Source organism: Polistes dominula, unplaced genomic scaffold, assembly GCF_049000335.1.
Source record: "Polistes dominula isolate Pdom_NZ unplaced genomic scaffold, Pdom_raw_medaka contig_74, whole genome shotgun sequence".
NCBI lineage: Eukaryota > Metazoa > Arthropoda > Insecta > Hymenoptera > Vespidae > Polistes > Polistes dominula.
In genome coordinates, this window is record NW_028300953.1 from 1,382,581 (window position 1) to 1,398,139 (window position 15,559).

General features: G+C 28.9%; 4 protein-coding genes across 10 annotated transcripts in view; 3 read left to right on the plus strand and 1 right to left on the minus strand.

Moving 5' to 3' along the window:
* Positions 1–426: 426 nt before the first annotated feature.
* Positions 427–3,608, plus strand: LOC107064412 (acyl-CoA-binding protein homolog). Its single transcript, XM_015317077.2, has 3 exons — positions 427–517; positions 2,653–2,767; positions 3,192–3,608. The coding sequence occupies exons 1-3, from the start codon at positions 503–505 to the stop codon at positions 3,323–3,325; spliced, it is 264 nt and encodes an 87-aa protein (XP_015172563.1). The 5' UTR covers positions 427–502; the 3' UTR covers positions 3,326–3,608.
* Positions 3,609–6,144: 2,536 nt separating this feature from the next.
* Positions 6,145–10,630, plus strand: Hex110 (hexamerin 110). Its single transcript, XM_089172486.1, has 8 exons — positions 6,145–6,514; positions 6,709–7,052; positions 7,138–7,404; positions 7,480–7,991; positions 8,063–8,736; positions 8,811–8,947; positions 9,024–9,288; positions 9,367–10,630. The coding sequence occupies exons 1-8, from the start codon at positions 6,439–6,441 to the stop codon at positions 10,161–10,163; spliced, it is 3,072 nt and encodes a 1,023-aa protein (XP_089028612.1). The 5' UTR covers positions 6,145–6,438; the 3' UTR covers positions 10,164–10,630.
* Positions 10,426–11,434, minus strand: TpnC25D (Troponin C at 25D). The gene is made up of 3 exons (XM_015317076.2): positions 11,308–11,434; positions 10,740–11,160; positions 10,426–10,629 (listed from the first exon to the last, which is right to left on the minus strand). Exons 1-3 carry the CDS (start codon positions 11,308–11,310, stop codon positions 10,601–10,603), a joined length of 453 nt encoding a protein of 150 aa, XP_015172562.1. The 5' UTR covers positions 11,311–11,434; the 3' UTR covers positions 10,426–10,600.
* A 1,591-nt stretch (positions 11,435–13,025) lies between these two features.
* The window catches only part of LOC107064404 (dystrobrevin beta), a 28,264-nt gene continuing 25,730 nt past the window's right edge, over positions 13,026–15,559 (plus strand). For 2 of the 7 annotated variants that reach the window (XM_089172487.1, XM_089172489.1), the window contains exon 1: positions 13,071–13,582. The gene's annotated coding sequence lies outside the window, so the exon portion shown is untranslated. Of the gene's footprint in view, positions 13,583–15,559 lie in introns of all 7 variants that reach the window. The other 5 variants (XM_089172488.1, XM_089172493.1, XM_089172492.1 and 2 more) reach the window with 5 other exon arrangements.

Here is a 15,559-nt window from a genome sequence, read left to right on the forward strand (position 1 = left end):
CTTTTTTTTATTTTTTTTTTAGAATTTTAACTTTTAAAATATTTGCTTTTATTTTTTTTGTTTTTTATTTTTTCTTTTTAGTAATACGATATAATATAATATAATGAAATATTCTAATTATTTTTAAATATTCGCTTTTTTATTACTTTTTTTTATTTTTTTTTTAGAATTTTAATTTTTAAAATATTTGCTTTTATTTTTTTTTAATTTTTTTTTTTAGTAATACGATATAATATAATATAATGAAATATTCTAATTATTTTTAAATATTCGCTTTTTTATTTTTTTGTATATTTTTTTTATTTTTTTTTATATTTTTTTTTATCTTCTAATTATTTATTCTAGAATTGTAAATATGACATTAATATTATTTGTAGCCTTGTCATCGTCAAGTTCGCTTTAATAATGAATGTTTTATTTAACAAGGGTAAAGGTGGGAATCTTACGTATTATAAACCGTCAGTTATCATCGAACTGGCGAACAGTTAGTACACTTTCAAAGATGTCTCTCGACGAGGTAAATCTTTCAATTTTACTCTTATTTTTTTTCTTTCTTTCTTTCCTTCTATCATTCTTTTCTTTTTTTTTTTTTTTTTTTTATCTTGTTGCTGTATATTATTTTGTAAAAATTTGTCATATTACATTTTCTCATCTTTTTTTCTTTTTCTTTCTTTTTTTTTTCAAAATTGATTACCAATATAAACATTGTTTTTCTTTATAAATTTTCCTTTTTTTTTTTCTTTCCTTATTTCTTCTTGTCTTGTATTTATCTATTTAATATTATTTATATTTTGCTTTTCTGTAAAAATTTGTCAAATTTTTTTTTTCTGTAAAATTGATTACCTATATACACATTTATTTTCTTTATAAATTTTACTTTCTTTATTTCTTCTTGTCTTCTATTTATCTATTTAATATTATTTATATTTGGCTTTTCTGTAAAAATTTGTCAATTTTTTTTTTCTGTAAAATTGATTACCTATATACACATTTATTTTCTTTGTAAATTTTACTTTCTTTATTTCTTCTTGTCTTCTATTTATCTATTTAATATTATTTATATTTGGCTTTTCTGTAAAAATTTGTCAAATTTTTTTTTCTGTAAAATTGATTACCTATATACACATTTATTTTCGTTATACATTTTCATTTTTTTGTTCTTTCTTTCTTTCTTTCTTTTTATTTTTCATTTATCTGTTTAATATTATTTATATGTTTTCTTTTTTTTTTCTGTAAAAATTTGTCATTACTTTTTTTTTCTTCAAAATTGTTTATCCACATACACGAGATTTTTATATTAATATGATTTTTTGTATTCTTCCTTTCATTTTTCACTTTTTCATTTCTTTTTTCTTTTTATTCGTTTAACAAGACAATTTATGTAAACGTGAAAGAGAGAGAGAGAGAGAGAGAGAGAGAGAGAGTAAATTAAATATTTATTTAGTAAAACACAATTACAGTGATTTTAATTATAATGAAAATCAGTGAGCATATATGTAAACACGTCTGTATGTTAATTAAATTATTAAAATAGATACATTTAGATTGAATATCATTTCATGAATTTACATTTCCGAGAATTTATATACAATCAATGTATATGTATGTATAATGTATGTATTTTAATTTTGATTTACTAACGGATAATTTTTAATTAAACTTCAAAACTAAGAGTAAACATACTCGTCATTAGAATATTATTTATGAAAATTACTGTAAATATAAAAAAAAACAACAACCTTTTATGAATCAATTTCAAATTGTAAATAAATTCAACTAAACAATTTAGGTTTATAACCTAAAAACTAAAAAGAAATATATTTTTGATAAAAATTCGATTACTTTTTGTTTCGAGTTTAAAGTTTTTTTTTTATTATTAGAAATTTTCTTTGATTAATTAGTAAATTTTATACAGTAATTCGAAGCATAACCTTAAAAAAAAGGAAATATATTTTTATTCCATATATTTATTATAATTTAAAGTGTTTTTTTTTATTTTTTATTATTAGAAATTTTGTTTGATTAATTAGTAAATTTTATACAGTAATTCGAAGCATAACCTTAAAAAAAAAGGAAATATATTTTTATTCAATATATTTATTATAATTTAAAGTGTTTTTTTTTTTATTTTTTTATTATTAGAAATTTTGTTTGATTAATTAGTAAATTTTATACAGTAATTCGAATTATAATTTAAAAACAAAAATATATATTTTTTTTAATTATTAAATTTTATACAGTAATTCTAATTATAACCTAAAAACAAAAATATATATTTTTATCTACAAATTCGATTACTTTTTGTTTCGAGTTTAAAGTTTTTGTTTTTTATTAGGAGAAATTTTGTTTCTTTTTTAATTATTAAATTTTATACAGTAATTCGAATTATAACCTAAAAACAAAAATATATATTTTTCTCTACAAATTCGATTACTTTTTGTTTCAAGTTTAAAGTTTTTGTTTTTTATTTTGAGAAATTTTGATTTGTTTTTTTTTAATTATTAAAATTTATACAGCAATTCCAAACATAACCTAAAAAAAGAAATATATTTTTAATTAAATTCGCTTGCTCTTCTTCAAGTTTAAAATTTTTTTGTTTATTTTTTTTATTATGAGAAATATTTGTGTTGTTAATTACGAAATTGTATACAGCAATTCAAAACTGCTGAGGAAGCTGTAAAAACTCTTACGAAACGTCCCACCGATGAAGAACTTTTGGAACTTTATGCTTTATTTAAACAAGCTACGATAGGTGATTGTAATACACGTAAGTTTCGTTTTTTTTTTTTTTAAATAATTTAAAAATGTTTAAATAATTGTTATTAATTAATTTCGTATAACGTGAAAATAATATTTCGCACATTGCATGATTATACATTGCAAACATGAATTACAAACACATTTAAACAATTTGTAAGAAACACAGCAATGTTTTATCATTTTTCTTATGCAATACAATCTTGTTTTTATTTTTTTTTTTTTAATAACAAATACAACAATTTATTTATTACAATCGAGGTCAATCTTTTTTTTTTTTTTTGGTTACATTTTCAATACTTTTTTTTACATTTGATTTAAAATGTGCGTTGTACGATGTATTTTGTGTTATACGAGTTTAATTAATTTATTTATTTCAATAAACAATATTCTATAATATTTTGTATTTAATGAAAAATTGTTATAAATAATAGAAAAACCAGGAATGTTCGACCTAAAAGGAAAAGCAAAATGGCAATCTTGGAATGACAAGAAAGGTCTTTCAAAGGAAGATGCTAAAAAGGCATACGTCGAATGGGTCAACAATTTGATGGAAAAATATAAATAATTACATTAATTATTAAATGTAATAAATAAAAAAAATGAATTTTAATAATATATATATATATATTTAATATGTATTACATATTAAATTACATATACATACGTTTTATAAAATACAAATTATAATTATGTGTTATGTTTTTTTAAGGTTATGGCATATGTTTGCTTGGTTTTTTTGATTTTTTTTTTTTTACTGTTACATAAATTAATGAGAATGATATATGAAAAAGATTTTGCTTGGCATAAGAAAGAAACAAAAAGAAAAAAAGAACAAATTATGTAACCAATTTTTATTTTTCAATATTTTTTTTTCTCCTTCTTCTTCTTCTTTTTCTTTTTCTTCTTCCAGTCTTATCGATTTGTTTTTTTTTTTTTATATTTAATGTTAATATATATATATTTTTTATTTCTAACGATAGGCGTAAGAAAATCTTTCAGATAACGTATCTTGTTTATCGTTTATTACTATTTTTATAAAATGATCAATTTGATTTCATATCACGTGACTTATAAATTATTAATGCGATTAAGAGATTGAACAATTGCGATTAAAGTTGATTATATAATTATTATTACGTAGCAAAATAAAATGATATATCCTTTGTTTCTTCACATTGAAAATATTTATCTGCAAAATGGAGTTTTGTTCATTTATATATTTATAATTAAAAAAAAAAAATAAATAAAAAACACGAGAAGAATCTTACGCAATATTTAATTAATGTTGTAAATTAAATCCAAATTATATATTATGTAAATAAATTGACAACAAAGAATAAAAAAAAAAATAAAAGACAGTAATTGTGACGTTGCATTTCAAGGAAATATTCAAATCAAATTCAAATTAATGCATTTATTTCATAAATTAGTAAATTATTAATTAAACGAAATAAATAAAATAAATTTTTTAAGTATTTGAGTTTGATTGATGATGTAATTTTGTGGAAAGAAAAATATTGAATATGAGAAAAACAATTTGCAAGTGTCCCTTAAGGTATGAATTAAGGTTATGTCAGAGTTTAGGGTTGCATTAATGCAAATTAAGTTAAAATGTATGGTTTCTGTTGTAAATCTAAAAATATATATATATACATATGTATATTTTAATATTGATTTTATTATATAATAAATTATTTATATTATTAATTATATTTATTATAAAATAATGTAATTAATAATTATATCATAATTATTTATTTTATTATATAATATTTTTATAATTATTATATATATATTTAAATTTATAAAATATTTATTAAAATAAAAATTGTTATAAATATATAATTTTATTATTATTTTATAAATATATAAATAGGTAAATATTAATAGGTATATAATAATAAAATAGAATAAAAAATAAATATAATAATAAAATAATAAAATAGAATAATAAATATAATAATCTTAATTTACATAAATTACGTGTCACGTTGTTTGTCCGCAATGGACTCCTAAACTATTGAACCGATTTTAATCAAATTTTGCACACTCTGTGCAGTTTCATCCAACTTAAAAGATAGAATAGTTTATATCTCAATTTATAATCGCAATATTATTTTATTGCAAATTATTTGTTTATTAACTAACAGTCATGATTATCTCTGTTATTAATATATATAATAATTAATATAATTTCATATTAATAAATATATTTATGTATATTTTCTGATAATTTCTGAAAACATGTTAACATTATCCTAACAAATATAAATATGAATATAAATAAATAATTATTATTTATTTTTTAATAATAATCAATTTTTAGAAATTTCAAACAAATTCATAAATATATTTTTTGTTAGAACTGTTTTTTTTTTTTTAAATAAATAAAATACTCTTGAAATAATTTTCATATCAATTATTAACTGCTGTAATTTTTACATTAAAATGTATTTTGTCAATAGAATAGCAAAATAAGGTGATAACCCTGACGAATAATCACCTGAAAGTTCGTTTGAATGTTTTTATCAGTATTCATTATCCTTGCATGTGAACAAATTCAGATAAAAAAATATTTCAAAATATTTTATGATATTTTCATGTTATACTCGTTAATGATAAATTAAAACGTTTCGATAAGACAATTGATTCACATTAAATATAAAGATTACGTCATGCATTTTTAAAATACACATTTATACAAATTTTAATATTTAATTATTAATATATTATTATTCATTAAAAAAATTATTTATTATTAATAGATTACAAAATATTCTTTTTCTTACTTATCTTCATTCACAATTGTTTGAAAACATAACCTATTTCAAATATTTCTAAAAATGTTTTTGGATTTCTTGTGAATATAATTTAATATTATTTTTAATATTTAATAAGATTGAAAAATATTTATTTAAATTATTTAATTTATAAACTTTGGATATAAATTATAAATTAAAATTATTTCGTTGATAATAATAATAATAATAATAATAATAATATTAATATTAATAAATAATTCGTACAATTTGTTGAATCATGATTTAATATTCAAATTTAAATTATTATTATTATTATTATTATTAATAAATTTTTGTAATTATAAGTAATAATAAACTACAAATATTTCACTGATAATAATAATAATAATAATAAATAATTCGTACAATATATTAAATTAAGCTTTAATATTAATATATAAATTATTATTAATATTATAATTATTATTGACAAATTATTATAATTATTAATAATAAAACTCAATAATATATATTATTATAAATTAATAATAAATTAAATACAATGAAGAATATCTTCTACTAATAATTAAACATTGAAGTAACTTATTGTTAAATGAAATAATTTTATTCGTGGTAATTGTAACCAGCTGTAATATTAATCAAAAATGATACAACACCAAGCCGGATTTAATAAGGGGATAATGGAATAATATAATTATCATATGTTAACCTTCAAACAGCTTAAGGGTCAGACACGTTTCATAAAATGTAACGGAGGGTTGATATCTCGCGAATTGATAATGAAATCGCGGGGGACATTAGGTCATAATATAGCATGACCACCAGGTCACTGATTATGGGTATTTTCTGATATGTCTTTGGTATAAAAGAGGTGCATAATCCCATCCTAAGCATACGCAATCTTGTATCAGACATAATGCGGTACACATTCATTCTATTGACTCTCGTGGCCCTCGGAGCGGCTATAGCTCCGCAACAAAAGCAGCATGCTGGTAAGTTTTTCTATTATTTTTACTATTTACTTATTTTCTACAATTGTTGTCACCATATTCATATTATCCCATAAGCATACCAATGCTAATAGACCTAATGGTTCATCTAAATTCACTTAACATGTTCACTGTTTATTCAAATCATCAAAAAGCAAGTTGAACATGGTACTTTAATAATTGTTATTTAATTCTAGCAAATCAAGAACTCTTGCAGAAGCAGCAGGACGTTGTTGATCTTCTATCCCAAATCACTCAGGACACAATTCCAAACCCACAATTAAATCACATCGCACATACTTACGATATTGTTGCCAATGCTGACAAATACGAAAACCCTGTAATCGTTAAGTATTACGGTAGTGTCGTTAAAGCTGGTTTGGTTCAACCCAGAGGTACTGCTTTCTCCAATCACATCAGCCAATTGCGCAAAGAAGCAGCTATTCTTCAAAAGATCTTATTGGGTGCCCTGAACTATCAAATTTTCTTGAATACTGCCGCTTATGCTCGTGTTAAGGTTAACGAAGGACAATTCTTCCAGGTATGATATATCTCACTTTTTAATGTTCATTGTACAATTATGTGAAATTATTTAATGAGATGTTTCATTTCAATAAAAAACATAGGCCTTTACTGCTGCCATTTTACAACGCCAAGACACCCAAGGTGTTATTTTACCACCACCATATGAAATCTTACCCTCGTACTACTTCAACTCTCAAGTCATCCAGAAAGCACAAATTTCTCATGGCTTAAACAATGATGTTGTTATCCCTGTTAACCAAACCACCTACTTGCCTCATGGAGAAGAACAACTTTCTTACTTCACCAACGACATTGGACTTCAAACCTACCATGCCTATGTTGACCTAGCTAACAACAATCTGCAATTGGTAAATATATTTGTTTATAAAATTGTACAAATTTTCTATATTTCAAATTGATTCATAAAATGTTTTTTCTAACAGCAGCAACAACAAGGCCAACAACAACAACAACAACAGCAATACACACACCAACAGCAACAACATCATCAACACCAACAACAGCAGTACAATCCATTAGGATCTCAAGTGTACCAATCGTCTGAACAAGATTCTCCAAATGGTAAAGGAGCTAAATCCTCTTACCTCCAAAAGCAACTTTTGGCCCGTTACCAATTGAACCGCCTTTCCAACGGACTTAGCCCAATTGATGAAGTTGATTACGTTACCGTACATGCTCCATTGGAATCCCATCTTCAACACCTCAATGGTCTCCCATTCCCTAACCGTCCAGAAACCTTGAATCTCCAAGAACAAAACCAGGAACAAGAGGAATTGAGCCAGGCCGTGAGGACATTGGAACAGAGACTCGTTCAAGCTATTGACTCTGGATATGTTCAAACCGCACAAGGTGCTTTGCTTTCTCTTTACCAACCACAAGGTTTAAGCATTCTTGCTGATCTTATCCAAGGAACTGGCAGAAGTGTCAACCCAAGGTTTGTTTATAACCTCTTATTCAATTGATTTTCTATTAGGGAAATGATTACATTTTTGTTCTCTTAAATAGATACTATGGCAACCTTCAAGCAGCAGCTAGCCAACTCCTTGGCAACGCTCCCCAGGTTCAAAACATCTACGATTACACCCCAGCCGTTTTGGAACTCCCCGAGACATCTGTTCGTGACCCTGCCTTCTATCAACTCCTCAAGAAAGTAATCAACCTCTACAACAGATACCAACAATCCTTGCCAGCCTACCAATACAACCACCTCTTGGTTCCTGGTGTTACCATCGAAGATGTTTCTGTTACTCCATTGACAACTTTCTTCAGCGAGTACTACGTTAACCTTACCCAGGCAATGGGACACGGTTCTCAACAAGGACAACAACAAGGACAACATCATGGTCAACATCATGGTCAACAGCAAGGACAACAACAAGGACAACAACAAGGACAACAAGGACAACAGCAAGTACAACAACAAGGACAACAACAAGGACAACAACAAGGACAACAACAAGGACAACAAGGACAACAAGAAGGACCACAAATCCTGGCTAAACTTATGAGATTAGACCACCATCCTTACACTTACCACATCAATGTTAACAGTGAGAAACACATTCCTAACGCCGTTGTTCGCGTTTACCTTGGACCAAAATACGACTACGAAGGCCAACCAATAAGCATTTCTGAATCCAGAGAATTATTCGTTGAACTCGACCAGTTTGTTCAAGATCGTACGTATGAAATCTTGAAGCATTATTTTTGATGAAGAAGACAAGATTTAATTCAATTATAATTTGATTTACAGTTAAACAAGGCCAGAATGTTATTGTCAGGAACTCTCAACAAGCTCCAGGACAAAGCCATGACTACCCATCCGTTCAGGATATCCAAGATGGTGTCAACGCTGCTTTGAACTCCCAACATCCATTCTACATTACCAAAGTAATGATTTATCTTAAGAATGAATTATCACAAATGAAAAAGCTAGATTGTAACGAACCCTTGTATTTTCTTACAGCCACAAAACATCTATGGCTTCCCTGCTAGGCTATCTCTTCCCAAAGGTACCTACTACGGTCTACCACTCCAACTTCTCGTAGTGATTTCCGTACAAGGACAACCTCAGCCAAGCAACAATCCAGTTATTCCACAAAAATACCAGAACTACCAACAAGAATACCAAATCGTTGGACCTAATGAATACCACCAATATGAACAACAATCTAAACAACAAACCGTAGAAGTTGTGCCTGACCAAGGCAACCTTGAAGATTTAATCGAAGGTGTTATATCAGTAGCTCAAAGAACAAAATCTTCGCTACTGAATAAAGTTGATCGCATAAAACATTTCTTCTTTCCAGCTGTCGCTACCGAACAAGGAAGTCTTTACACGAAACACCCAGCACAATCCCAAGCACAAGCTTACCAAACCGAACAGGCTACACAACAAGTTGGCATTCAAGGAGGTATCCAAATTGGACCTTATGGCATTCACGGAGTATACCAAACTGGAGTACAAGGTGGCCCACAAGTAGGAGTACAAGGTGTTCAACAAGGAGTACAAGGTGTCCAAAGAGCCGCACAAGGTTTCCGTGGAGTATTCGAAGGAGTACAAGGATCAATACAAGGAGGAGTCCAAGCAGGAGTACAAGGAGGAGTACAAGGAGGTGTACAGGGAGGAGTACAAGGAGGAGTATATGGTGGCAGGGCTTACCAACATGTTAACGCAGGACAACAATATGGTTACCATGGACAACAAGGCCAACAAGGACAACAAGGACAACAAGGACAACAAGGACAACAAGGACAACAAGGACAACAAGGACACCAAGGCCAACAAGGACAACAAGGCCAACAAGTACAACAATACAGTAGCGGTCAGACTCACGCCGGTGGATACCAAGGCATCTACCAAGCTTATGCCCAAACTCAGGAACAACAAGAGCAACAACAGCAACAACAACAACAAGTCAACAACTACTACCAGAACCAAGATATCTCCGACATTATTGGCGGTGCCATTTCCCTTGATGAGAAACCCTATGGTTACCCATTAGAGCGACCTCTTACTCCTGGTGCTCTTGCTGTCCCCAACATTTACGTAAAAGATGTTCGCGTTTACCACAATGGTCAACCTACAAATTCGATCAGCCAGTAAAAACGTCACCAAATTCTTACGACTAGTGTAATATACGGAGCGATTTTGAATTTGATCTATGTCACACTTAAAAATAACACGCATTACTGAAACGTGTGCGTGTGGTGTCTGTTTTTGTATGACTGTGTGTACCTCTTAATTTGAAAATGATAAAAAAGGAATGATTACTATAAAGAAAGTGCAATAAATAAATTGTTATAAAAACATATCAGTTCTTGATATTTCAAACTATCTACACATTTTAGGATATTGAAAAAACATATTTCTATTTTATTCTAAACAAAGAATTATTTTATTAAGAAATTACGCTAATATATTATAACGAATGCTGATTTAGATTTAATTACTCTTCAATAGATATCATAAGCATTGGTCCTTTCTGATGTTTTTAGGACATGAGTTAATTGTCATTTATGAAATCAATTCTCTTCTTCTCTTTACTCGCCAGTCATCATTTCCATGAACTCTGTAAATAATAATACACCAATAGAAATGTGTGTGTGTGTGTGTGTATGACTAGTTTTATAAAGAACATATTACTTCGAGAACATTTTAAAATCCGAAATAATATCGTACCATCAAAGTCCACAGTTCCAGAACCGTCAGTATCAATTTCAGCAATAATTCCATCAAGATCGGAACTAGTCAATTTGTCATCTAACGCAGCTAAAATTTCTTTCAGGGTTGCCGTTGTGATATAACCATTTCCTTCCCTGTCGTACAACCTGAAAGCTTCCTTGAGTTCTTCCTGCATCGCCTCAGCATCTTCCTCTTCAAGAAATCGTCCAGCGATCTTGCAGAAACCATCAAAGTTCACCTTGCCTGTACCTTCGGGATCATTTTCTTCAATAATGGCGTTCAATTCACCATCGTCGAAGAGTTGACCCATGGTGTTCAATATCGTTGATATTTTGAGGGTGTCGATGAAACCACTCTTCGTTGTGTCAAACATTTGGAATGCTTTGCGCATTACTGCAGTTTTTTGTTCGTCTTCCTCCTTTAATTAATTGGTAAATCAAACACACGTATTAACACCTTATTGGAATGTATTGATGAACAGTGTTTCTTTCTTTTCAGTTATTAGAGAAAGAGGAAGAAATGAATGTGGAGGCAGAGGTAGAGAAATAGGATTGAAGATCCTTACCATGATGACGTTTATCTTTGCACGACGGACGATCGATGAGACCTGAAGAGACTAGGGCTCTTCCGTGGCACGTTATATGTAAGACTTCCTCCGCGTCTGGTGAAACAGCTAGAAAGAGCCGTGGTCGAGGATTTTCATACTCAAAAATAGAGTCGCCGCGAGGAAAAATGAAATATGTTATAAGTGGCATATGTAACTTGCGTCGTCTTCTCCACGCGTCGTTAGGTGACGAGGGCGATTCTTATGTTTGTGTATGTGTGTTAGTATCTCTCTCTCTCTCTCTTTCTCTTTTTCTATCTATCTATTTACCTTCTCATTCCCTGTGTGTATGCGTTGCGTCGCGTCGCTTTTAAAGTTATTTCGTTAACCGCAAAATACAGTCTAACGAGTCTGTGTACAATCCTCTAGCCAGCGCATTAGCATAGCATTCTTAGTTCACTGCCCACGCAGTCTGCCCCTGCAAACGATTACAAGGCGCGACACGTTACCTGGCATGCGGTACGGTAAAAATATATCGTTTCCCTCTTCTCCTCGAACAGTTGGAGCACTTTGAGAACGATTCATCATCGTTCGTGCATTTTCCAGTCACGGAAAACTAGGTCGGCACAGAGATTGCTTTTCCACCGTGCCAAACCCCTGGCACTTCGTATCACCTAACTAATAACGAAACAATTAGACAATTTGCCACTTTACTTGCGTCAGGGTTTGTCTTTGGATTTTCTGTTCACTCTCTTAATGACAAGATTACAGAATCACTCTTCGTATGTAAATTAGATTATTATCGCAAGCAAGGCGTTAGGGTTTTACATTAACGATATGCTTCGTTGAATGATAGGCAAATTGGACACGAAAATTAACGTGCCAAATAATTAAAGAGAACCGTGCCAAAATCAGAGTTACTGCAGTAAAATGTAAGGGGGTGGATTGCACCGTTTTTCATGCCTTTCACAATTCATATTTTAGAAAAGTGACTTCTATTGACTTGGACAGTAGAGTTACTATTTCTTGTGCGAATTTTACAATTTCTTCATTAATAAATATTCATTCAGAATAGGTGGAATAACAAATTTCGGTGCATTGTTTTCTTGAACAAGTTATACACCTTTGTTATGCGTTCATTCATTGTTACGTATTCTATTATGTTCGTGTCATCGATCTGATTTTTTTCTTTTTCTAAATTTCTCTTCTTCGTTTTTCTTATAATATACTTTTTCATGAAATTATTGTAAATTCAGAAATGACTTTAGTTAAGAAATGTTTTCCTGTCCCAATTTTAACTCGAGTTATATATTGCAAGGATATAGTATAGACAGAAATGTAATATTTGGCGTAATATAGTTTGTTTCACAATATTTTACTGCAATTTACGTTTATTCTAACTGAAGGATTATAGATTATTATAATCAAGAAAAGGTCAGTATTTAATGATGGTAAAATACTTTAAATGCAATACATAAAAATAATATAAAAATGTCAGGAATAAGATTTTAAATTATCAGAGTATACAAAAGAAGATTTTCTTATTAATGCATGAAAATATTAATTAATTAATAATATTAATATTTATAAATAAAAATCATACATAATATAATTAATAATATAAGAAGGTTGAATTTATTAAATTCAAATTACGCGGGTTACTTCGATAGCTCCGATTCCTCTCGTTCCGCGGTTCAAGGAGAGGGCGCTTAAGCTCGGAAATAATCGGTGATTGTCGGTAACAGTCGGAAGTACTCGGAGTTGCGTGGCGCGGCGTGGCGGTCGGGTATCGCCGGCCAAACGCGAACGATCAGTGATGGCCGCGGGGCTGCTAAGGTGCGGATCGTATTGACGTTAACACCGGCTCGCTTATTTATTATAACGCTGTTCTTTATCTCTCTCACTCTTATTTTGTTTTTTTCTTCTTCTATTATGTGATATGCGTCCTCTTGTTTTATCTATAAATCATTGATAGAATAAATAAAAAATTATTTTTCGATTTGATCGGATTAAAAACGTGTTAGAATATTTTTTTTTGTTTAAAAAGGTTTAGGAGTAGGAGCCATCGGAACGCCATCCACATTTTCTGATCTTTCAACAACCTTGTTCGACTACTGCTTTAAATTATTTCAAATATTTCCAATGCTTGTTATTGCATTGTGAGCTGCGTGTCATTATTCTCAATGACGTTTGTGCATGCAATTAACGTTCGGAGATTAATTTAAATGTAGTAAAAACGAGGAGGGTGTTTTCAACGTTGGAAAACCTTTTTTTTCGCTATCTAACAAGTATACAGGTACGTAAATCCAGAACACGATACGATAAAACCAGGTGCGACAACTATGCGCGTACGAATCTGAAGCTTCTTTTCCAATACGAATTTATCTTCCGAAAGAAAAGCTTTATAAATTATTTTTAAAAAGAACAATAATTATTTATTTATTTTACTATAATATATATATATATATACTATTTTTATTGTCTATTTTTTTAATGTCACATTGTCATATTACAAAATTGTATTGTCAATACGTTAATTGTAAGAGTCATTTATTTGAGTAAAGTAGTCATAGGAAAGGGGAGGAGAGGTTAAGTGTTTCTTCTTAATAGTGCAAGGACCAATTCAACAATCTATTTTCCTATTTTTCTTTTCTTTTTTTTTTTAAATTATATACATTTTTTTTATATATATATTTATTAAACAAATATAATAAATTTTAAATTAAATTTAATTTGCAAATAAATTTGTTAAGTGAAGTTTGGTAGGGGGAGGGGGTGGGGGGGGCGGTTGTCAATAGTTATTATACAGTTATAGTTATATATACAATATTTAGTTATATATACAATATATTATACAGTTATAGTTATATATACAGTATTTAGTTATTATACAATATATTATACAGTTCAAGACAAAAGGTATTTCTTTTTTTTTTAATATAAATTGTAACATTCAAAAATGATTTATGTCGAATACAGTTAAGTTTGAATTATCTATGCATATTACTAATATGATTTAGCGGTCGTTGCTCGTAATACATGCGCAACATTTACATACACACACACAGACACACATACATGCGTGTATACAGTACACATCTATATATATATATATATATATATGAGAAACATCTTAAAGGATAACTAATTGTTAGTTAATTCACGTGTACTAAATAACGCAGATAAATGAATCATGTTTGAAAGTAGACAATTGATGGAGAACGGTGTTGTTCCTTCTGTAAATATGTCAAAGCTTCATTACTGTTATTACAATGGTACATCATAGAATAATAAGATGATTATCAGTTTTCCTCTCGATGTTTTCTTCTCTCACGTACAACACACACTTATGTACACCATAGTTTAAAATGTGATTTATAGATACTTTGCTTTTTTTTTTTTTTTTTTTTTTCTTGTACTTTAAATTTCAACGATAATATTACAGTTTATTCTGAGGGAGAACGATCTTCAGCGTGAGTTCAATGAACTGTTGTTCCATTCATAGCATTGAACGATTTATTTTCTTTCGGTTAACTGCTTGCGTCAAGTGTATAACAAGTGGATATTATTTTAAATGTTTAATAGTTTATAATAAAAAAATATTTTACCTTAAGTTTGTATTTAATAAATATCATTTTTTTATGTTGCTTAACATTTGGTTTGTTTTTTCAAACCAATTGTAAATCAAATTAAATTGCGAGTCAAATTATTTTGAATAATATGAATATAAGATAGGTTATGTTGTACGATGAATAAATATTAATATTTAATTGTTATTTTGGATATTATTTGGATTATTTTGATGTAGGTGTCTAGGTTGCATCCAAAGTTGACCGCGCCTTTTGGCCGGTTATCCCATTTCGCGTGTTCCTTTCAACAAAACCGATACGGTTTTCTACTATGCGTTCCGCATTCCCGAGCGTTCCCTCTGTCTCCTCGGGCGATCTTATACGCCCCCACCTGGCCCACTTATCGTATTGATTCAAACTTGGCCACTCGCACACGTTCCTCGTTCCTTCGTTTTCTTCCTGCTTCACCTTATCGTTTTATTTCTTCTTCTTCTTCTTCTTCTTTTTTTTTTGTTTTTCATTTTGTTCATTTCTTTATTTTTCTTCTTCCTTTTTCACCGTTCCCCACTTTCATCCCCCATCCATCCATCCATCCCCTTGTATATTCACTCGAGTGATTTGAATCGAGTAGTACTTTTTGTTCTTTTTTTTTTTCTTTTCTTTTTTTTTAGATCTCATTATTTCTATTTTGATTTGTGCAAAAT

Bases quoted from the DNA above. Each gene is read 5' to 3' on its own strand.
- LOC107064412 (XM_015317077.2), top strand. The intron at 2,768-3,191 runs GTAAGTTTCGTT...TATAAATAATAG, and splicing joins GATAGGTGATTGTAATACAC to AAAAACCAGGAATGTTCGAC.
- Hex110 (XM_089172486.1), top strand. From the start codon at position 6,439: ATGCGGTACACATTCATTCTATTGACTCTCGTGGCCCTCGGAGCGGCT. The intron at 6,515-6,708 runs GTAAGTTTTTCT...ATTTAATTCTAG, and splicing joins GCAACAAAAGCAGCATGCTG to CAAATCAAGAACTCTTGCAG. The intron at 7,405-7,479 runs GTAAATATATTT...TTTTTCTAACAG, and splicing joins CTAACAACAATCTGCAATTG to CAGCAACAACAAGGCCAACA.
- TpnC25D (XM_015317076.2), bottom strand. The intron at 10,630-10,739 runs GTACGATATTAT...TATTATTTACAG, and splicing joins TGGAACTGTGGACTTTGATG to AGTTCATGGAAATGATGACT.